Source organism: Alosa pseudoharengus, unplaced genomic scaffold (genome assembly GCF_046254945.1).
Source record: "Alosa pseudoharengus isolate Yale_2024_CS ecotype anadromous, Long Island Sound unplaced genomic scaffold, YU_APseudo_1.1 YU_APseudo_1.1_scf_2, whole genome shotgun sequence".
Classification (NCBI taxonomy): domain Eukaryota; kingdom Metazoa; phylum Chordata; class Actinopteri; order Clupeiformes; family Clupeidae; genus Alosa; species Alosa pseudoharengus.
Window position 1 is genome coordinate 48431084 of NW_027468663.1, and position 22951 is coordinate 48454034.

A 22951-nucleotide genomic window follows, 5' to 3' on the forward strand; every position below is an offset into this window, starting at 1 on the left:
GAATATCTTACCTGACAATTTGCCGGAATTGGATAGAATCACCAGCGCACCCACAAAAATATAACTTGTAGTTTTCATGTTCATGGGTGTTTCTTTCGTGGTGGAGCGGTGTTTCATTTGTCGCCTTGCTCACTCTTCAGCTAAGAGGTTGTCTTTCCGTTACGTTACTTGACTGGGAACATCATCTCTAAAAATACCCACGGGGTCTAGGGAAAGAAGGGGAGGGGTACGATTGTATGCTCACACACCCAGAGCTGCCTAGGATCCTAAATCGAACAAAGAAAAAAGAAAACGGACTCAACTAGCCTGAAAAACAAAACCTGAAATCAATCCCGATACGATCCAATCCTTTGTTCTTTTGCTCATATGGAAGCCTGAGCAGCGGGACGATGCTCTGGCGTCCCCTCGTTGTCCGAGCGATATGTCAGCTGTCAAGTCTTCACGTGTGCTCTGGTGTTGGTGGGCGGGACTAGGCCTACATGTCAAAATTCAGACTGTCTGCTTGCCTTCTTTGAGAGTATCCGATTAAAGGAGTCGAAAGGGCGCCGCTCATGCGCACGTTTTGACTACGCGAATTGTGTTGACGATGACCCCAGTGTTCACGCCCTGATACTCAATCGATTATTTTGCGCTTCTTCGCACGGTTTCTGCGAACTGAGTCAAACATGGAGTCCGGCTCAGCTCAGGCGGCTGAGTTCACCGTGGAAGCTGTGGAGAGGGTAAGCTCTTTATCAGTTAACTCATTTGATCAGTGTAGCCTTTAAACGACCATTACTCAGGCCAGGCGGCCTTGGTCTTATTCTTACAGGGCTGTTCTATGCATCACTGTATGAACCATTTTCTTATAAACTACATAGAACTACAGATTAGAAAATACAACAACTAAAGGCCAATAAGAGTATAGGCTACTTAAATAGATGCCTAACCACACTCATACTTCAACTAAATAGGCAGGCTAAGAGAAAAGGATTGGTATTGTTTTAGGAGGTTTTGTGGCATGGTGTTAAATATAGCCAAATACTGTATTGCTTTAGGTTGACAAAACTGTTGGGACATCTGTTCCAACAGGGAATTAATATCCAACTGACAAATGAAATTCCAACGACTGTGCCCTGCAAAGGACTCAGCTTGAGGAGGCAGTGGGGTTATATGTAATAGGATATCTTTGTAAGCTATGCTATAATTATAAAATGTGCCATGTGGTTCTGTGAGGGTTGTTGCTGTTGGCAACATCAAGACTTCTAACAGTTGTGGAAACAATGAGCAATGGAACAGGCTTTTTTTCCCTAATGTTAGTTTCGCTTCAAAGGAAATGCCTGAATCAAACCACCATTGCAAGTAAACTTGTGTGAGTGTGTGTGTGTCAGTCATTTGAATTCAATTCACTCTCCTTACATTTGTTATCGCTCAGGCTCTCCATCAGCTTTATTATGATCCGGACATGGCCCAGAAGAACGTGGCTCAGAAGTGGCTGACTCAGGCTCAGATGTCTCCTCAAGCCTGGCACTTCTGCTGGGCTCTGCTCAGTCAGGACAAGGTAGCCAAGTGCACACACAACCACTCAGCAGTGGTGTTGGGGGCTTATAAATGTAATTTAAATGTGGTGGGCTGAGTGAAAGGGAGGGATAGTTAGACTGCAACGTTGAGGAATGATATTTCACAGAATCAACAGTCGAAAAATAAGGATGTGAAATGCTGTGTTGCCTGGTAACTGCCCTAGTTCTTTGCATAGGTCCCAGAGGTCCAGTTTTTTGGAGCAAGCACGCTGCACGCCAAGATCTCGCGGAGCTGGAGTGACCTTCCCACAGAGCAGCACGTCTCCCTCAGGACCCAACTCATCGCCCAGGTCGGCCATTTCGCCAGTGGGCCCAAGATGGTGCTGACCAGGCTGTGCGTCGCCCTGGCCTCCCTGGTCCTCCACACCATGCCGGACACCTGGCCCACTGCATTGCCCGACCTGCTGCAGGCCTTCCAGACAGGACAGGGCATCACCACCGGGGCTGATGGCCGTGCTCGCTGCCTCGCCATGCTGGAGCTCCTAGCCGTGCTCCCAGAGGAGTTCCAGAACAGCAGGGTCCCAGCGGTGCAGCGCACCCAGCTACGGAGCGCTCTGGCTGGGCAGTGGAGCGCCGTCTGTCCTCTCCTGCAGCAGCTCCTGAGGCAGGCCGACTCCCCGACGCAGGTGAAGATGCGGGTGCTGCGCTGCCTGGCCTCCTGGATGGCTCTGGACGTCTCTCTGGGGGACAGCGAGGGGCTGCTGCAGGACAGCTTCAGCACGCTGGCAGACCCAGAGCTGTTTGACACCGCAGTGGAGACTATCGTTAGCACCATCTCCCAGCCTGACTCCCATAGGTGAGTGGCAACATAAGCGGAGGTGGAGACCTTTCGGGACATTCAGTGCTTTCAGTTAAACTGGTTATAATCTTTAACATTTATTGATAGTAACAGGCATAATCATGCAAACCATTCACATTTATCTATGTAGTGGACGTTAGTAACTGAACAAACATACTATACATGTACTGTATGTCAGTATGGATAACTTGGTGTTTTTAGTACTGAAGAACAGCAGCACACGTTTGTTCCACATTCTGTAGTTTTTTGTTCGGCTGTTTTAAAAAATAAAAAAAAAACATGAGCAACATTATATACTTAATTAAGTTTCGTTGGTATAGTCTTTTGGGTAAACGCATACACAAATTCCAATTGGTTTTGGCAGGTTTGCTGACACCTTGGTCAAGTTGGTGCCTCAGGTTCTGGGCCTGCAGGATCAGCTGAGGAAGGCTGTGGAGACGGGAGACATGGAGACCTCTCATGGCATCTGCAGAATCGCTGTCGCTCTCGGGGAAACCCACTGCAGGTACAGTGTTGTTGGCGCTTAGTGTTCTTAGTACCTTAGCTCTGCCCTGGAGAAGGAGGACATATTGTGCTTAAAGGAATTATCCGGAGTAAAATGCACTTTAGATCAATTTACAGATGATTGGGAGTACATACGTTGAGTTGACATCAAAATCATGTCATTCGGATGTGTTCTGAGAAAGTTCGATTTTACCGTTTTTAGTCAAAACTCGTTAGCCTGGAAGTGACCAGGGCAAGTCATTTAGCCGCTACAAAACGCTATTTTTATACCTCTTCTACAGTTCCAAACAACATTACACTTACGTGGTAGTGAGTAGAGGGTCCCTAAAGCCAAACCGAAGTATCCCGAGGTCTTTATGTGGTCGGATAGAGTCCAGAATGAATTTCATCAAGCCAGTACCTTTCCGGAAATGTTACTGCTGCAGCTGGCGTCTTTAGGGGAAAGTCCGTAGGAGTCGATTGCCGAGTGTGGAGTAACACGCTCTGGAAATTCACAATTTCGTCACCGTTTTTAAAAAAAAAAAAATTTAAAACATAGTCCAGTCCATCCACAACTTCATTTCAATTTCGAAAGAAATACTGGACTATGTTTTTTTTTTTTTTTTAAAAACGGCAACGAAATTGTGAATTTCCAGAGCGTGTTACTCCACACTCGGCAATCGACTCCTACGGACTTTCCCCTAAAGACGCCAGCTGCAGCAGCAACATTTCCGGAAAGGTACTGGCTTGATGAAATTCATTCTGGACTCTATCCGACCGTGTGTTTAGCTAATGAAACACGGCACACTACCCATCTCACTTTGGTGTTTTTCTTTTTTTTTGTCTTTGAATCCACTCTGCAGGACCCTTCTAGAGCATGTGGACCAGTGGCAAGGTTTCCAGGCGTTGGTCAACATGATCCTGTTCTGCACAGGCATCCCTGGGCACTACCCTGTGGACGAGACCACCAGCACTCTCACGCTCACCTTCTGGTACACACTGCAGGTAAGTCCATCTTTCTATCTCCACATGTGTTTCTTCTCAAATGTCTGAGGTACTGTATTCTATGCAGTCGTAATTCAGCATGGAAATAGTTTTCCCATAAAGAGGAATGGTTAATGTTGTTATGTAATGTATGGTAGTCTGTCATCCCTTTTTTGTGATCCCTTGCTATAGGGTTAATTAATAAATATTATATTTGCAAGTGTGTTGCAGGTTTCTTTTATAGGCATAATATTTTGGCAAAAACAAGAAATCATGAAATTCCATTGATTTTTAGAGCGTTTTATTTTGACAGCAATTTCCAATCACAAATTCAGTTGCTTTTGGTCACAACAATCACAACACACCCTTGCAAGATCCTGGTGAAATCATGATTTTTAGGAATTCCCACAGTCAATTAAATAAACTGAAAAATCACCAAAATGAAACTACTTTTTGTGAAACACTTCAGCAAGTTCAGTCAGTTTTGGCTGCAACAACCACAACAAACCATTTCAAGATCTTAGTGGTTGTACTGAGACTGCTTTTTACTCTCTTCTTAGGATGACATTCTGTCCTTTGATGCAGATCGACAGGCACTTTACCTGCAGATGTACAGGCCCTTGTATTTCCAGTTGGTAGATGTTCTCCTGCACAAATCCCATTTTCCAAGTGATGAGGCTTTCGCCTCTTGGTCATCTGATGACAAGGAGCAGTTCAGAATCTACAGGTCCACACAAATCTGATTAGTAATTTAGGTGGTCACTATTTCAATTCAGGGAAACTGGGTTACAGATGTTAATATAACTGGTTGTTAATATTATGTATTAATGTGTCATGAATGTCTTAAACACTACACTTGCACAAATGTAAATAGGCACTTATCAAACATTTGATAGAATTCTTATCGTAGGGGGTGCTCTTTGGCAAAATCATAAATCATAGTGTGATAACAATGTATGAATTTTAATACACCTAGACTGATGCTTCTGTCATAGTTATGTTGTATCTTTACATCCTAGGGTAGACATCTCAGACACGCTGATGTATGTGTATGACCTGCTGGGGCCTGAGCTACTGAGGAACCTTTATGACAGACTCGGCCGCCTCCTGACAGAGTCAGGACGAACAGCCTCCTGGCAGGTTAGTCTAACAAGCAACCTCCTTATTCATACACACACATACACACACACACACACACATACACACACACACACACACACACACACACACACACACACACATACATACACACACACACACACACACCACCTAACCGGCTTTACTAATCATAAACATTTTTCTTTCCAATCTTCTGTTTCTCATGGAGGATATAGAGGCACTTCTGTTTGGGTTTCAGTCCATCGCTGAGACTGTCGACGTCAGTTACTCTGATGTCATCCCAGGCCTGGTTGGCCTGATCCCCTTGATCAATGTTACCAATGTGGAGCTGGCAGATACCGTCATGTTCACCATAGGTACAGTTCTTACGATCTATATGAACCACTTAATTGATCATATATAGCCGATCTTTGTCCTGTTCTAATCTAATCCAATCTAATGTAATCTAATGCACTTTTTGCTCAATTCATCTCATGGTCCTTCAGCTGTCAGACCAAGTAATACACCATTCAATTCAGTCAGCAATGTGGCTTCAGTAGCCCTGAAGAGATGGTTGTATTTGATTGATTCATATAGTCTTATTCACCATAATAGTACCTTTAATACTTGGTCTCTGTTTTCTGTGCAGGCTCACTGGGGGAGTGGCTGGCAGACCACCCTCTCATGCTCGGTGGGATTCTACCCGTGGTGCTCCAGGCTCTGACCAATCCGGACCTGTCCGTGTCCAGCGTCTCTGCCCTGAAGAGAATCTGTCGCGAGTGCCGGTACAACCTACAGCCCCACACTGACAACATCCTGGCTGCTACACAGGTGAGTTTACCCTATGCAAACTCAGTGGTACTTAAATCAGCATGTACTGTAAAATCTGCTGTAAACAGTGTATTATTAATGCACTGAATAGCATTCTGTAGATATACTGCATATGTGTGTGTGCGTGTGTGTGTGTGTGTGTGTGTGTGTGTGGAGGGCGACTAATATATCTACTCTACTGTATGTTCAGTACCTGAAGCCAGGGCCTCTGAAGTTATAATCTTCACCATATGCTTTCAGTTGGCATGACAACACGCTGACCCTATATAACTGTGGGTTTCATACTAGAGGTCTGCACTCCCGCGGTAGACCCGCGGGTCCCGACGCAAAAGAGTGCGGCGCGGGACAACTTTTGAAAGCTCTTTGCGGGAGTGGGCGGGATGAGAGAGGTGCGTTCGCGGGTGCGGGACAAACCGATGATTCACTGCACTCCCGCAAATTAAATATGTGCGTAAAATTAAATATGGAAATGATTAAAGTAGTGTTCATAACAATAGTTCAGCTGGATGTTCTGTTAGGCAACATTAAAAAACGGGGTTTAAGCATAACTGATGGATAGCAGGCCTATAGCCTATATTGTCGTTTACGTGGGTTCAATTTGTTCCTGCTGCTCATTGATCAACTCGAAATCATGACAGAGGAAGAGGGCACCAGACTAGGCCTACTTCAGTTGTTAGCCTACATTCAGAACCAAGAAACTGACATCTGGAGTCTTTCTCAGGTGTGTGTGCTCCTTTCGTGAGACAAAAGGAAAACTGAATAGGCTATCCCTCCTGCATGCGGGCTTTAGCAGGCGGGAGTGGGACATCATGTTACAGATGCGGGGGCGGGAGCGGGACTAAAAATGACACATTAATGCGGGAGCGGGACAGAATATTGCGGGAGTGGGCCTCTATTTCATACTTGAGAGGTTGAGCTAAAAAAAAGAGCTGGGTTGAGCTCAAAAGGTTGAGCTAAAACTATTTGTTCTTTCCACAGGATGTTCTTGTCAAACAGATTCACAAGGTCAGTCATATCTTTAATATCAATGGTATACAGTACAGCATTAAAGTACAGAAGTGATATACAAGCCTTTAAGATGCTATTGTGTGCATTGCCTGTAAAACCCTGCTGGTGTGTGCATTGCCTGTAAAACCCTGCTGGTCTTGTGTGCAGAGTGCCCAATGCATGTGGCTCATGCAGGCCCTGGGCTTCCTGATCTCAGCCCTGCCGGGGGAGCAGATCCTGGGGAAGCTCCTGCCCCTGCTCAGCCCTCACCTCCAGCAGCTGGAGCACTTGACAAAGGAGACGGTACGGTCAGTTTGAGCATAGGGAGTGATGGTCATTTTCTCTGCAGAGGAGGAGATTTGGGTCGGCAATGGTTGGTGATCAATCAGAAGACACGGCTTTGGCCTTTCAATGGCACACCAATGGAGAGAGGAGCTATACAGACTTGAGCCACTGGTCTCTAGTTCAAATAGATTGTTATACCCAAACTGATGAAATTGTATGGTTTGATGTCACATTGCTGTCACACTTAATAAAGCAGGCAGGCATCCGTCTGACTCAGTCTAACATAGCATCTGTCGCCAACTCACTTCCCCGGTCATCCCAGGGAGACCGTTTTATCTCCATATCACAAAGATCACAAGGACATAGGGTATCTTTAACTCAGCCCTGACCCTCACAGCTGAACACATTAACTGTCAACAAATGTGAAGAAGAACGTAAACAAAGAGAGGAGATATCTACACGTCTGTCCTTGGCTTTGTGCCTTGTTACTGGGGAAAGGAACATGACTTTAGAAAATGAACACTGATTTTCACATGCACACTAAAATAATGCATAGAACACAAACATACAAAACAGGATCAACCACTGATAAATAGGAAAGAGATAATCAACAGAAATCAATCCCATCAAGAGAAATGTTGTAATATCTCTTAATGACCACAGGATTACTCCTTTGTTTTGCAATGTCCTCCCAAAGAGATACAGCATACTAAAAAAGACACATCTCTGTCCAGCCTAACCCATCCAACAAATCAGCCATAGTCCATATCCTGGGCCTGCTGTCCAGTCTATTCACCACGCTGGACACCAGTTCTGAGCGTGAGGGCTCTGAGGACATGGCCATAGCCCGACCAGCAGCAGCACCACATCCCGACCCCCACCCTGTAAGTTATGGAGACCTCAAAAGATGCCTTCCACTTTGTGTAGACTTTTAACGAACAAGTGTTTTAATTAACTTGTTATTGATTAAATGTCTGCAGGTTGTTGTTATACTGCAGCAGTTCTTCCCTCTTATTCAAGCTGTCCTCAGCAAGTGGCTTACTGACTCTGAAGTAGTGGAAGTAAGAGCAATCTATATCTGTATCTATCTATCTATCTATCTATCTATCTATCTATCTATCTATCTACGGTAGCTATTGATCTGTCTTTCTGTCCATCATTGCATTTTGGTGTGGTCATCCTTTTCTCTCCTGTGTGGAGGCTGCTTGTGCCATCTTTGACAAGTCCCTGAAGACCCTGCTGAGTAGCTTTGCCCCTCTGGTGTCCCAGCTGAGTGAGCTGGTGGGGCAGATGTATGGTGCCGTCCCCCAGGCTGCCGCCCTTGACCTCACACGACAGGTGAGCTGACATGTTTTCTCCAAGAGGGAGTTACTCGAGTCCTCATCAGATCTCAGGTTTATATAATGGCTTGTGTCTTTCATGTCTCTCTTTCACCAGCTTGTTCACATATTCTCTGGTGAGAAAGAACACTTTGGCCCTGTCAAGACACTACTTGAGCTACTGACCTCCATCACGCTGTCTATCTTTCAGCGAGGTAAAAAAACAAAACAAATCATTGCTTATCTGACAACAGCAAGCATCACTGTGGTTTTGGAATGTACCACATCATTTTAACATACTTATTTATTGTGTGTATCAATGATTACTAAAAGTTCATGGTCTGTTCAGGTCTAAGGCTGAACAATTTGGGGAAAATATCTCATTTTGATTTTTCTGACAAATATTGCAATTTGAAATATAATGTGTAAAAGTAAATTTTCAGTTCAATATTCACTATATAATACATTTAAAAATGATTCTCAAATATTACTTTTTGGGCAAGACCAGCACTACTTCTGCTTGCCTTTTTTGCTATACATTAAAAAAAGCTGTGGTGCTTTTTAAAATGTTGGTACATGTTCACCGTGTAGCCTCTGGACAGCAAAATACTCCCACATAATCTGAATTGTAAGCCGCACGATTAATTGCGACCCTCGCTATTCCGTTTCAACCCTATTCAGACTTGATAAATGAAGGTCTGTTCATTTGTCCAGTGATGTACACAGAACATTATTTCAACTTTAAGATGCTACTATGGTTTAATTTCACATCTATGCATGATTGTATTGTAGAGCCAAGAGATCATCCTGACATTGTGGATTCATTCATGCAACTCCATGCACAGGTTGGTTATGAGCCTATTAAAGCTTTTCAGTCCTAATGGACACAAGTACAACTCTGTAACTCTGATGTCCCTGATGGTGCTTCCCAGGTGCTGAAAAGAAAAGCGGAGCTGTACCTCTCTGAGACATTGGACATCAAAGCTCTTTTCTACTGTGGTGAGAACATGACCTACTAACCACAGTCTGACCCTGGCCTGGACACTCAATACTGTTTTGTGGTTTTCCTAATGGCAGGGACCATTTCCTGGTGCTACATGTAATTGAAACCCGTTTAGCTGAGACAACAATAGTGACTTGGCATACACTGGTTTAATCTCATTCTCAGTTACCCGATCTATATGTTTACCCTGTGAGTACATATCCCAAGGCTGCTGACCGCACAGTTGTTAGATGCTAGGAACCAAATTATCTACTAACTTATCGCTATTGGAATCTAAGTTTCAATGTTTATGTAATCTGTGGGCTTTTTTCTATTCCTTCAGGAATCCTGTCATTCAAATTCCCTGAGAAACCCACTGTGAAATCTACATGTTTGTTTTTTGTAAGTCCACCGTGCATTCCTTAGAGACTTTGAGCACAAACACCATTTTACAGGCAGCACATAGCAGGATAAATTATGCAGTTTTTGATATGTGTAAATGTGTCTAAAATGTGTAAATGTGTTTATTTAATGTTTCACTGTCCTCTCCGTTGAGGTTCATATGAATGCACTTACATTTAGTGGATGGTCAGGACAGGAGTATATGAACGCCGTCAGTCTGTTTGTGTTCTGATACACCACTGCTGTGTGTTCTCTGAACCCTTCCTGCTTCTCACAGACAGAGCTGGTTCCCCACTGTGAAGACATCCCTGCAGTGGGTGAGGTGCTGCAAGAAGATGGTAAACTGCTCCTTCAGTCCCTGCTGGAGGTGAGTTCCCACAGGTTTCCATTTTGTTTCTTGTGGCACAGTTTCCATACGCTGTGTTGGTAGATGAAGAAGAAAGTGGCCACCTCCACTATACACTTTACAATGTTATGTCAAATGAGATGAGGTGTTGATGCACAGGGCAACTTTTTGAGCAACATTGTTGACCAGTCACATTACCGGCTCTGATTGGACATATCGCAAGAAGTAACCCTCTGAAGATCTATAAATAAAAAATCCTTGCCCAATATCAATCGGAAAGTGCCCAAACAACATTGCTGAACTAACTGCCCTGTGTGTGTCATCACCCTCGTATCTGTTGCTGGATGGAATGTCTGAGGTTGGAAATAATTCCCATGATCATTTATGTGACCAAACAGCCTCCATTTTAAATCACATCACAGATGCAAAGCATCTAACGCAGCTTGCTGGAATATTTCTCTTGTGTAGGGCGTGGGGGGCCAGGCACCCCGCAGTCTGATGGAGTACTTTGCAGAGGTGCTGTTGTGCTTGAACTGCCACTGCCACAGCCCCATGTCTGTGTGGCTGCAGGAGGTCATGTTGATACCCAACTTCCCTTCAGCACGTGTCTCCATGGAGCAGAAACAAACTTTCAGTCAACAAATCCTCAGGTAAACTGATCAATCACTGTCCTGTTCCTGTTGTGTGCCAAGTTGCCTAAGTAACACTCCCAAAACTCTTCTTTTCCGTGTAGGGAGCAAACAAACAAGAGGCGCATAAGGGAAATAGTGAGAGACTTTTCTCAGCAGTGTCGAGGTCTGCACGGCACAGAGTACGCTGGTGATTACTGAACTGTCCCAACATGAGAAGGGCTCACTAAACTGAACACCAAACACTCTAATATTTTCGTGGACATTGCTGGAAGGAAACAAGGCATCTTTTCTAGGTTTTGACATACTTATCTGTGTTTGTTTGCATTTGTATGATTTTATTAAAAGATTTGAGATGTTTCCCCTGTGTGGTGCTCTTTATCAGTTGTTAGTAGTTGGAGGCAAGAGGAATCTAAGTATTAAGTATATATATATATATAAGTATACTGTATATACTCTTTTGATCCCGTGAGGGAAATTTGGTCTCTGCATTTATCCCAATCCATGAATTAGTGAAACACACTCAGCACACAGTGAGGTAAAGCACACACTAATTCCGGCGCAGTGAGCTGTCTGCAACAACAGCAGCGCTTGGGGAGCAGTGAGGGGTTAGGTGCCTTGCTCAAGGGCACTTCAGCCGTGCCTACTGGTCGGGGTTCGAACCGGCAACCCTCCGGTTACAAGTCCGAAGCGCTAACCAGTAGGCCACGGCTGCCCAGGATCTAGCATATTTATGAAATACTGCACACCCCACTTGTACCATATTCATTTCCTTTAGTATTATCCCTGCCTGCGTGACATTATCACGTGGCATGTACATTATCACGTGTCTGCGTGATAGACAGCAAATCCATAAAAAAACATGTACAGATGTTCACAGAAGTAGTGTATTTATTCTGTTGTAGAAGATTGCATGATAGCTTATGTCATACAGTGTACACTTATCAAAATATAGAAAAATCTCACGAGAAGGTCACAAGTCTTGTGCCTCGCATTCATCGCAAGACACAACCCACTGTTTATATATAGTTTAATATTTTGATTAATACTTCTACTCATGTAATAAAACATATCTGTTGACATTCACAACATACAGTAAAAAGAAGACGGATATTCAACTGAAAAAGTCCCCATTCGGTAGGTGTGTAAATGAATGACATCGCTTCAGAGAGAGCCAGGATTGGTGGACAGTCCTTGACAGTAGAGAAGGTCATCGGTGTTGGAGTTCACAGGTCAAATGTATGAGCTTTCCTTTCAGGCCTGGAGTCAATGCCTTCAATGCAGTTCAGTGAGTTTAGGACAAGGAATGGAGTAGGAATTATTTTGTTTGCTTGTTTTTCATTTTTATTTTTCTCCCATTTCCTAAATCACAGCTCATGAAACTGAGTTGACTTTGCAGATCAGGCATTTTCCCCAGACAAGTACAGTGAAGCGTTTTCTTGTTGTCCAGTCATGCAGATGAGCATGTCTCCTCTAGCGTCACTATCGTATCCTGGTGAAGAGGTTTAATACAGATTTGGACTCCTGGGTGGAGGACGACACAGAGAGAGAGTTAACAAGGACTGGATGAAGCAATTAATTCTGTGACGGATGGTCAGTGATGGCCCTTACCTTGGTGCATCGTGTTTTACTAAAGACGTTCCAGAACCTCAGGGTCTCGTCTCCTGCTCCCGTCACAATGGCCTCCCCATCTGGAGAAACGGCCTGAGAGAAAGACAGCAGACAGTGAGGGAGATGAAGTCAAAGAACAAAGCGGTACAGATGGGGCACATTTACTTCCAAGGGCATGAGTTACAAGCATTACATTTCTATGTGCGATCTCCAAACTGAAAGAACCATGACTGTAAACAGAGTTTAAAGCGATGAAAATGTCGTAAGTTACTAGAAATCGTTACATACCGTTATCTATTTACAAATCTTAACATGGCCCAAGCCTGACTTCAAGCACAGTGCCTGAGAACTTTAAGCCCTGTGTTAATATGGCGGTAGACAACCACACACTGCCATACAGTTGAGAACAAAATTATTCATACCCCTGGCAAATATTGATTTACTGTTGATTTTCTCTTGACCAATATGTTTGTTCTGACTGAAAATGACACTGCCGCATGGCAAAAGGTTGTAAGACAATGTGGTAGAAACATGGAATCAAAAGAAGAATGAAAATGAAAAATGGTCTGTCCAAAATTATTCATACCCTTTTTAAATAATTAATGGAAACATCTTTATTTGCCATCAAAGCTCTCAAAATGGTTCTTATAATACCTACCAAGCCTCTCCATGTCTCCACAATGATTCTAGACTACCTTCTTAACAGCAATCCAGGTTTTGAGTCAGGAACGAATATTTGCCATCACTCTGGCCTTGTGCTCACTTTTTTGACGGATTGAGGTCTGGACTCTGGCTCTACCACTCTAATAGGAGTCATTGGACAATTAAACCATACAATGATCCAAAACATACAGCCAAACAAAGCAAGAAATGGTTAACAGAGAAGAATGTCAACATTTTAGAGTGGCCCAGCCAGAGTTCAGACCTCAATCTGTCAAAAAAGTGAGCACAAGGCCAGAGTAATGGCAAATAATCGTTCCTGCCTCAAAACCCGGATTGCTGTTAAAAAAGGTAGTCTAGAATCATTGTGGAGACAAGGAAAGGTTTGGTAGGTATTACAAGATCCGTTTTGAGAGCTTCATGGGAAATAAAGATGTTTCCATTGATTATTTAAAAAGGGTATGAATAATTTTGGACATGCCATTTTTCATAAAAATGTTAAAAACAACATGATTCCATGTTTCTCCCACATTGTCTTGTAACCTTTTGGCATGTGACAGTGTCATTTTTAGTCAGAACAAACATATTGGTTAAGATAAAATCAACATTAAATCAATATTTGTCAGGGTATGAATAATTTTGTTCTTAACTGTATGTATGAGCAACACAGCAAGTCAATGTTGTAATAGCCATGTCATCTACTCACCAAGTAAAGGACCCGATAGGAGTGCCCTGTCAGCTTGGCCACTTGTGTTAGTGAGGGGTACTTCCACACCAGAATCTGGTTCTGAGAGTAGCCGTGCGTGCTCACCTGGGAGGGAGAGAGCAGTGAGCCATAAGTAAAATATGCATTTATAGTGTCCATGTGGACTAGTACAAAATTGTCATACAGCAGTAATGATGATGCCAATATCAATGTATCTTAGTAACAGTAAGGAGGAAAACTGAAGGAGATAATATAAAGATAACTATAAGCTAACAGACTTCTCTTAGCATCTCCAGATGGGTGTATTTTGTGTGTGTGTGTACATGTACATGTGCAAGTGAGTGAGTCTGTTGTCTGCAGACTGTGGGGCTTTCTCCCTGTCCTCTCCAGATTGATTTGTTTGAGATGGTCTTTTGGGTTTCAGTTTCGCTACACGTTTGCGTGTGGGAATGTACTGGGTGTGCTTGTGTGGACTGTGAACCCTCTGCGCAGCCATTTCCTCACCAGTTCATTGGCGTGTTTAGACCAGGCCAGGTTGCAGACTTGGGAGCCTGTGTCAGTGCTCTGCAGGGCCTGGCCCGTCAGCGTGTTCCAGAAGCGGAGGCAACGGTCAGCGGTGCCCCCGCCCGATGCCAGCAGCCCGTGCTGGTGGGGGGACCACGCGATAGCCTTGACCGCCGCCAGGTGATCACTGTACTGCTGCACAGGGAGCAGGCTGGAGCTGTTCCACACCAGCAGCTAGAGGGCAGCAGAGAGGAACACGGTTCTCAAGAGCTCTCTTTGTCAACTACACACAGTATATATATTGTGAGTGACAAAATCTAATTTCTAAAAATACGAGCCTCAAGCTTCAAGCATTGGCTATTAATGAAGTCTGGTAAGTATCACAAGTACAAAGTGAAGGACATAAACAGCTCAGCAGCCACCACAGCTGGCTCCGAGACACCCCACTGGCCTCTCTACCTTGTTGTCGTTGCCCCCTGAGGCGAGGTGCTGGTGGTCAGGCGACCACTTGAGGCCACAGACTTCCTGCCGGTGGCCCTGCAGTCGGCGCTCGGCTGAAGGGGGGGTGCGGATGTCCCTCTGGAGGATCACGCGGTCCCGGCTGCCCGACGACAGCTGCTCCCCATTCCAAGCCAACGCGCCTGAGGAGACATGAATCGGTGAGCTTTAGATTATGATCTACTGTTGCACATTTTTTTCTGAATAACATTTAACTATCAGCAGGTAAATTGTTAAGATAATCCAATCAGAATACAAGGAATCCGTTATGTAGTTGCCCAGCAAAATTGTTCAAAAAAGCTTCCCCATGTATCATGATGAGGCATGAAGAGTAGACTGTACTAACCACAGCATGGCAATCACAGGTATGGAACTGCTCTCTGTAATTCCTTCACATAATGTTCCAAAATAACCACACTGCATGGCACTCCAACTAACTGCATTGACAGGGAGTCTATAGTGCACACTGTGTGCACATACTGTACACATCATACAGTATAATTGACAGCAAGTCTTGCATTCTTATGATGCTACTATAAACACTCAAAACATTTTGGATCGACATACTGTAGATCTGCGGGTGCAGGTGCTGTGGAGATACTGACCTACACGAGCAGAATGACCCTCGAGGCAGGTCAGCTTCCGACTGGCCGCTGCATCCCATATCTGCACAAATCCCTTGTGCGTTCCCACAGCAACCAGGCTACCCTGCAGACAACAGCAACGAGTAAGATTCAGCTGACATTATCGATTGTGGCATTACACCTTACAGCAGAAACAGCAAACAAATGTTTTGTGTATCTTATTTCAGTTGCTAATCAGTTTCATAATAATTGTGCAATACTGTTATCCAATGCAACATCATTACAGTGGGTTCACAGGTTTTTATGGCATACCTACATCTAAAGGACAGTTGAATTAGATGTATTGTGTGTGCAACTTTGATGTGTGCCAAAGGAGCATAAAAAATACAAACCCTTTCATTCCAACATACAGACGTAACAGAGTCTCCATCCACTGACAGGTCACATAACCTGGTCACCTGTGCAGAAATGCATGAATATGAACACATGAAAAGAGACATATCAGCACATGAAAAGAGACAAGTAACACTCAAGCAGACATTTTTGCTCCTGTTCATATACAGCAGGGCTATTCAATTAGTTTGTAATGGGGGCCAGTTCATGAAAAGCAACACAACTGAGGGGCCGGAGAAATGTGGCTTGAAATATGAGTAATCATTACAGCTGTAGATACAATGAAGTACAACAGCAGCAATAGGGGTGTTCAAATGTTGTATTTTGTACATGCATAACAACATCTTTAACTGGTTGTTGATGGCTAATATGGAATGAAATCTGTGATAAGATAACAGTAATGGAATATGTGCTTTGCACAGTACTGCTAGGTCCAAGATTTCCAGTGAGTACAAACAGGATTCAAACACTGTTCAGGTGAATTAAATGTGTAATAATCAGTCGCATATTTAGCTCTTCTGACGTATAGGCCTATTTGTTACATTTGACGTTCCCACCATTTAAATGAGATGACTGTGACCTCTAGATTATTTTTAGCAGTGGGGGCAGGCCAGTCATAATAGCCTAATAATAATAACACGGGGGTCTGGGGGGGTCTCCCCCGGGATTTGTTTCTTTTCTGGTTCTAATCACACTATTTTAACATGTTTTGAGAGGGACAGGCCCATCTTTTTTCTGACGCACGTCATGTTACCCCATGCATTATACCAAATGTCACTGCTTGAATAAATGAAAAACATAGCCTACTGAACATGGGCATAGTTCACGATGACAATGAAAACATTTAGCTTACTTGGTTTCTGGCAGAAATTATGTTTTGTGCCAATATATTGTAGAAACACAACCACGGCCTTTATTTGGTGAAGGGAGATGCAAATCATCTCCTTTACTTTCTTTGGTTATATTGTCTACAATTCACTTTAACCACAAAACGTTTTGCCGTCGCCACATTTACAAATGCAATTTACCTTCGTTAGTAAGTGATGTCGGTGATACTTTTTGCTTCGAATCGCAATTGAGTGCGCATTTAATGTAACATGCCACATGATTTCCAAGAGGCCTTTAGACAGGCTCATTTCTGACTTCACTAGACTATTATTGCATTATTTTGTAAGACGTGAAGAAATGAAGGACAACGGCAATAGCCTAGGCTACGCACAAATTCATCATTCACTAAATGGACACAGAGAGACTACAAGTTTTTCTTTCGCTATCGTTGCGAAAAAAAATAGCCAGGCTACTATATAGAAATACTTTGAAATTCCCTTTGAGTCGGATCTGCTCCACCTTTCCACCAAGTTTTGCAGAAATTGTGCCCGTGTTTTTTTTGCGATATTGTTGACAGAAACTATTTGTGTGGTGCAACCTGTTAAATATGAGTAGTTCATAAACTCCAACGTAGTGCCAACTAAGATGGAACTTACGTTCAACTTACGTACAAATGTAATGAATTGTAATGTAGTCTAACTTGTGCAATGGGCTGAGGTGCAGTGGCTGCAGAATTAAAGCGAGCGAGAGATGCAAGAGTGGAGAACAGCATGCGCTTAAAGGGCCAGTACAAATGACCTTGCGGGCCGGACCAATTGACGAGCCTTGATATACAGTATATCAGTGACATTGCAACCTTTCGGAATTCTCAGTGAATGATGGATTACAAACTCTCTTGTCCTCACCTGACTGGTGCAAGCGCTCCACAGGTACACACATGCCCCAAGGCCCACACTCAGCAGGTTCCCCGCTGACCAGTCCACTAGGTTGAGGTAGAAGTCGTCCTGCAACTCCGGGGCGTCCAGCACCTTAAAGGGGATCTTAGAGATCTTGCGGGCCGGCTTACGGGGAGATCGCAAGAGCTTGTGGCTGTAATAATAATAATAAGAAGAAGAAGAAGGAGAAGAAGAAGAATACTTTTAGTACAGTATAGCAGTGTTTTTCAACCTTTTTTGTGCCACGGCACACTTTTGACACTTAAAATGTCCCACGGCACACTGTGCATCCTGTGTGAAGAAAAAATAAACATACCATAGCCTAAAATTTCAAATAATACACAGATGGCCTTATTATGGCTTCTATGCAAGACCTGCTCAATAAAACAAGCACCCTCTGTCATTTGTAGGTGACTATATCTAATTTAATTGTTGTTTTGAACTGGATATGTGATGATTCTGTGAATTCTGGATATGGGGCCCCCGTTGTACAATGCCTGCATACCACAAATAGTGCAATCATACAATCAATGAGAGCATGTGGTTATAAATTCTTTGATGCAACAGTTGCTTTTCTGGACCAGTGAGTGCAAGGGCGTAGGTTTGGTCTGAGCTTTGGTGGGGACACTACCCACTAATTCCCCCGGAAAAAAAAAAGGAAAAGCCACTCAACTCTTTCACCAGCCACTATAGATATATAAAATGATTAAAATGTGCTACTGTCCAACTACCCATGATTAAAATGTGCTACTGTCCAACTTGATCTATACTGTGTAGCACATAATCTGATTTTAATATGTATACATATGTAGGCTATATTTAACATTTATTTTCTATTTGGTCTGTTATGAAATCATGCATTGACCCATTTAAGCACAGCTCAGTTTTAAGAAACGTAAATACATGCATGCTTAGCATTTTGTGAAAAGAATCATTAAGGCTACATTGACAACTCTTAACCATAAGCTGCCTGTATATTCTCTAGGCCTATTTACAGATATCTAGGCGATGTAAGCACAGCTCAGTTTTAAGAAATGCTTAAAGCCGAAAGACCATGTTGGATTTTTCTACAATTTATTTCAAAACCGGATTACTCTGGAACAGCTAACTACAAGGAATTGCTTTACACCTTTGTGTTCGGTAAGGTCTGCTGTTTATTCTGATATATGGGTTGTCATGTGTTGCGTGAAGAGTGTGTAGGCCTACGATATTCCACCGAGACGAATGGATGTGGAGATGGGCACAGAGAATAATTATTAAATCTCTTGAAGTTAATTTTTCTCGCGAACTGTTTATCACAGCAAATAGTGGCTATAGCACCGTTTAAAAGCTGAGAAAAGGCTCTTTCATGTGACACATGTGTGATGAGTAGCCTACTCGAGGAGTTCAACAGAGAAGAATGGATGAATTTGGACGCACTTCATATGCCTTGTAGTGAAGTGAAGCTGAAGTGCAGCGTCTCCTGCGGCTCACTGGTAGTTATTATAGGTAACTTCAAATCAGCGCGATTTACCCTTATAGGCTACTGCACATTACACGATCTGTACGAGATGATCCGCAGCAAAGTGAGAAAGTATTTAACTCTTTGTAGCGCATGTGAGCGCTTTCCCCCCCACTTAAACCTGAATATTGGTGGGGACATTTCAGTCGTAATCTGACATTGGTGTGGACACGTCCTTCGGTCCCCACGCAAATCTACTCGCCCCTGAGTGAGTGACATTTGGGTAATTTTCTGCGGCACACCTGATGATCTCTCACGGCACAATAGTGTGCCGCGGCACAGTGGTTGAAAAACACTGCAGTATAGCACGTTTCAAGACACTCAAAGATGCTTTACATGACACATAGATACATACATACATTAAACAGAATAAAACACAAGATACATAGACGAAGAAGGACATAACATGACAGGAGCAGTGGTATGACAAGTGAGGGGGTAAATGGAAAATGAACACATGAACATAGTCCCTCTCACTTCTACTTTGCTCACTTCAACATCATTAGTTTCAATCTGGTCAAATCACCGGTCGTTCTGAGGTCAGCACAGTGTCAACAGTGAGCATTAACATGCCATGCAAAAAAAACTTTTTTATACATCTGGTTTGATAAAACACTCCATACCTCTTATTGCTGAGTGGGGAGAGTGAGTATGGAGAGACTTCATTGCCGCTGTCAAAAGGCACTCTCTTTGATTGCACTGTATACTGGAGGCAGAGGAGGGCAGAAAGAGAGCACTCAGTACCTACAGATCATCAGGATTACCACCAAGACATGCTAGGCAAAGAGGAGACAGATGCCAATGCAGTGCCAAGCAGTCCAGCACTTCTCACCTTAAAGAGGCTATGTGTGTCCTGGGAGAGGACGGCGTGGCGCCGGTCATCTGTGTGTGGATCAGGGACTGTCTCGATGCCCGCGCCCAGCAGCTCGTTCCTCAGCAGTGCGGCATATGCCACTGCATCTGCCAGAGGAAGGGGGGGGGCATTAACAGGCAGATGGTCAATTCATTATCACTTAGACAAATTGATGCCTCTGGATGTGGTTTCAACTGTATACCAGAAATATAGTGTGCTCTCTATAGTGTGTGGCACTGACTGTTGCATGTTGTGTACTTTCCTTAGTATTTCTAATTTAAAGTTTATTACATAGGTAAGTGAATGAGCAATGCTATGTGGCGACAACATGCAACTGGCTCTAATACATTCACAATATACCTTTGCCTGTGTCTGCTGAGGAATCTTTAGATCTGTGATTTTGACTGGGAGACCGACAGTTTTCCTAGACAGACACCAAAAACACAAGGACAAACAAGATAATCAAACACGATAATGACATGATCAGGAAATGAGAGAAACCTTGGTTACATTGCCCTGGGAGGGCAGCCGTGGCCTACTGGTTAGCGCTTCGGACTTGTAACCGGAGGGTTGCCGGTTCGAACCCTGACCAGTAGGCACGGTTGAAGTGCCCTTGAGCAAGGCACCTAACCCCTCACTGCTCCCCGAGCGCCGCTGTTGTCGCAGGCAGCTCACTGCGCTGGGATTAGTGTATGCTTCACCTCACTGTGTACTGAGTGTTTTTTACTAATTTACAGATTGGGATAAATGCAGGGATCAAAAGAGTATATATATTTATACATTTGTTTTTAGAATGCGTCTTGGGTAATCCCATAACAAGTGGTCATCATTGTTTACACATGTATCCAAGGTGTACAGCTAGAGACATTTCTGACCATTTATGTTATCCTGTTGTCCTATTATCCTGTTACTGCCAACATCACAGTCATTTGAACTCCCATTGTCCGGGACGGATCAAAACAAATTAGCATTTACACTACAAAAGATGTGTAGTCAAGTCTCAGACCACCTCAGCAAGTGGTTTGAGTGGTCGGATCACAATGCGTCTTGTTTTTAGAACTGAACACTTGTGATCGGATCACCCAAGATGCATATTAAAAACAAATATTAACAGGGTCTAAGACTTTACAATCAGGGTCTGACAACTGTGTTGGAAAAGTTGGAGGTGCCAAAGTGATAAATTCCTACATTGGCATAATGGAAGTTGATGCTCCAGTTACTCCCAGCGCGAGTAGGAATGAATCTGTCTCCTGACTTGATACTGACAGGACTGCATGCTGCATAACCAGACTGTGGAGTAAAAATAAGACAATTCAGATTTGACAGACTTTTTTGGTAGGCCTACATCATCTAACCAAATACATGTAAGCCCTTAATTAAACACCATGTAATGGCTACATAAAGAGTGCTCCTTGTGAATGCATCTGAGAGATTTTGGCATCGAAAAAATCGAAAAAGCAGCAAATATCTCATAACCTGCAGCCTGAATTCGTCAGACTGACTAACAATGTAGTGAAATCAGATAGCACCATGGATAGCAAACGTCAACTGGGATTGACCTTAGGCAATTGACCCTCGGGTAGATTCTGATGATTGATTTGCCTCAGTAGGCGTCTTTCATATTCCTGATCCATCTCTAGAAACGTTCAGCAGCACGCTCTCTCCCCCTCAGTCTCTCCCTCCCTTTAGATCTCCCATTCCTGCAGAAAGAAAATGAGCGAATGAATTATTGTTAAAGTAGTATGGAAAAACGTAATTCTTTTGTCAGTTCGTAGTTTGCTTGCATGTTACAACTTTAATTACCAAACCAAACCAAAAACTATTGAAACAAACCAAAGCTGCTGAATATGGTCACAAGTAGCACCAACAGAGAACACTGAAAAACGTTGTCGTGTTCGTAAAATCTCTTGAATTGGTTCTCAAGGTATGAGCAACTCGAACTGACACTGTCAGGCAAGTAACGCTAGGTTAGCGTAGGGCACCTACATTCGTTCATTTAGTTCATGCTGTCATGTAGGCATGCTGTTCCCGAAACAACGCTTTTTAGCTTCACCGGGGGTCTTTAACTCGTAGGGATAGTTGTCATGGCAGCTAGTTAGCTATCGATAGGTTAGCTCTCGCACGTTAGCTTACTGTCAGTTGAACACAAGAAGTTATATTATCCAACATGTCACAATGGCCTTAGGTAAATGGCGTGTCACTTAAGGTAAGAAATGACTGCTATCAACTTGGGAAGGTAGCGACAAACCCCTGTGACAACTACCATTTAACATTAACCCAGCTAACGTTAGCTTATGATATATCTACGACGCTGAAAATGTCTCACCTCTGTCGTTCACACAGTCACGTTAACGTTAGGTATGATAGCAAAAACTGTCATGTGCATAACTTAAAATGTCCAAAAATAAAACAGAACGATCCAGTCGTCTAATTACAGTTCAACTGACGATAATTCCCCAGACGTTGAAATGTCACTACCCAAAATCTTTCGCTGAAGGGTCTTCCAATGTTTATATCTGTATCAAGATGGCGACCAAATCAGCTGTTATGCGAAAACATTGCCTGCGCCTCTGCAGCGCCACGCAAGGGTCTTGCAGAAAACAAGAAAAAGGGGGAATTGAAGGAATTTGGGAAGATGATGCTGATTGCTGATGAAGAAAACAAGAATACAAATTATGATAATTATTATGATAATTATAATGAAGAAGATTAGATTAAATGATATTCAACTATTGTAATTTAGCAGAGTAGGCCTACAGGTAGCCTACAAAGCAATGCCATCATTCAACTTTGAACATTTAATATTTTTAATTTTTAACCTTTTTTATTGCAGAATGTAGCCTAGGCCTAAAACAAACTTAAAATATCATCATCATGTGCTCTTGCTCGGTTATTCTGCAAGTAGCCTAAGCTAGTTTCCCTCAAATCCTTCAATCCATGCAGGAAAATTGCAAGGCCTAGCTGACTCTGACAGGGCTATATTTGTCTTGAACCTGGATGGATCTTGAGAGGGCTAGGCCTAGCCTATTTGGGTAGATCTATAGAAAAATAGATCTGAGTCTGATCTATTTTAGTATTAGGGCCTAAACAATTTTTACAAAAATAAAGGTTGGTTAACAGTTGGCAACAGTGCGCAACTGTGGAAAATGCTGTAAACTCCATTTTTTCTTTAAAAAA

The 22951-nt window shown here is 43.2% G+C and overlaps 2 protein-coding genes across 3 annotated transcripts; one reads left to right on the forward strand and one right to left on the reverse strand.

The window, feature by feature from the left end:
- Positions 1 to 326: 326 nt before the first annotated feature.
- ipo13a (importin 13a) lies at positions 327 to 11050 on the forward strand. Of its 2 annotated transcripts, none has more exons than XM_076295295.1 (21): positions 327 to 719; positions 1412 to 1537; positions 1733 to 2352; positions 2720 to 2860; positions 3702 to 3843; positions 4383 to 4549; positions 4842 to 4962; positions 5150 to 5297; positions 5570 to 5751; positions 6730 to 6756; positions 6907 to 7041; positions 7758 to 7907; positions 8004 to 8084; positions 8224 to 8361; positions 8461 to 8557; positions 9135 to 9187; positions 9275 to 9341; positions 9668 to 9726; positions 10004 to 10093; positions 10541 to 10722; positions 10806 to 11050. In XM_076295295.1, exons 1-21 carry the CDS (start codon positions 666 to 668, stop codon positions 10900 to 10902), a joined length of 2877 nt encoding a protein of 958 aa, XP_076151410.1. In that variant the 5' UTR covers positions 327 to 665; the 3' UTR covers positions 10903 to 11050. The 2 variants fall into 2 exon arrangements, with proteins under 2 accessions (XP_076151410.1, XP_076151411.1); XM_076295296.1 differs by having other exon boundaries at positions 8293 to 8361.
- A 524-nt stretch (positions 11051 to 11574) lies between these two features.
- fzr1b (fizzy/cell division cycle 20 related 1b) lies at positions 11575 to 22303 on the reverse strand. Its single transcript, XM_076295297.1, has 14 exons — positions 22101 to 22303; positions 21334 to 21474; positions 20963 to 21064; positions 20135 to 20198; positions 19754 to 19881; positions 19545 to 19627; positions 17391 to 17574; positions 15657 to 15722; positions 15286 to 15388; positions 14642 to 14823; positions 14183 to 14416; positions 13679 to 13783; positions 12313 to 12405; positions 11575 to 12225 (listed from the first exon to the last, which is right to left on the reverse strand). Exons 2-14 carry the CDS (start codon positions 21406 to 21408, stop codon positions 12184 to 12186), a joined length of 1461 nt encoding a protein of 486 aa, XP_076151412.1. The 5' UTR covers positions 21409 to 21474; positions 22101 to 22303; the 3' UTR covers positions 11575 to 12183.
- Positions 22304 to 22951: the final 648 nt, after the last annotated feature.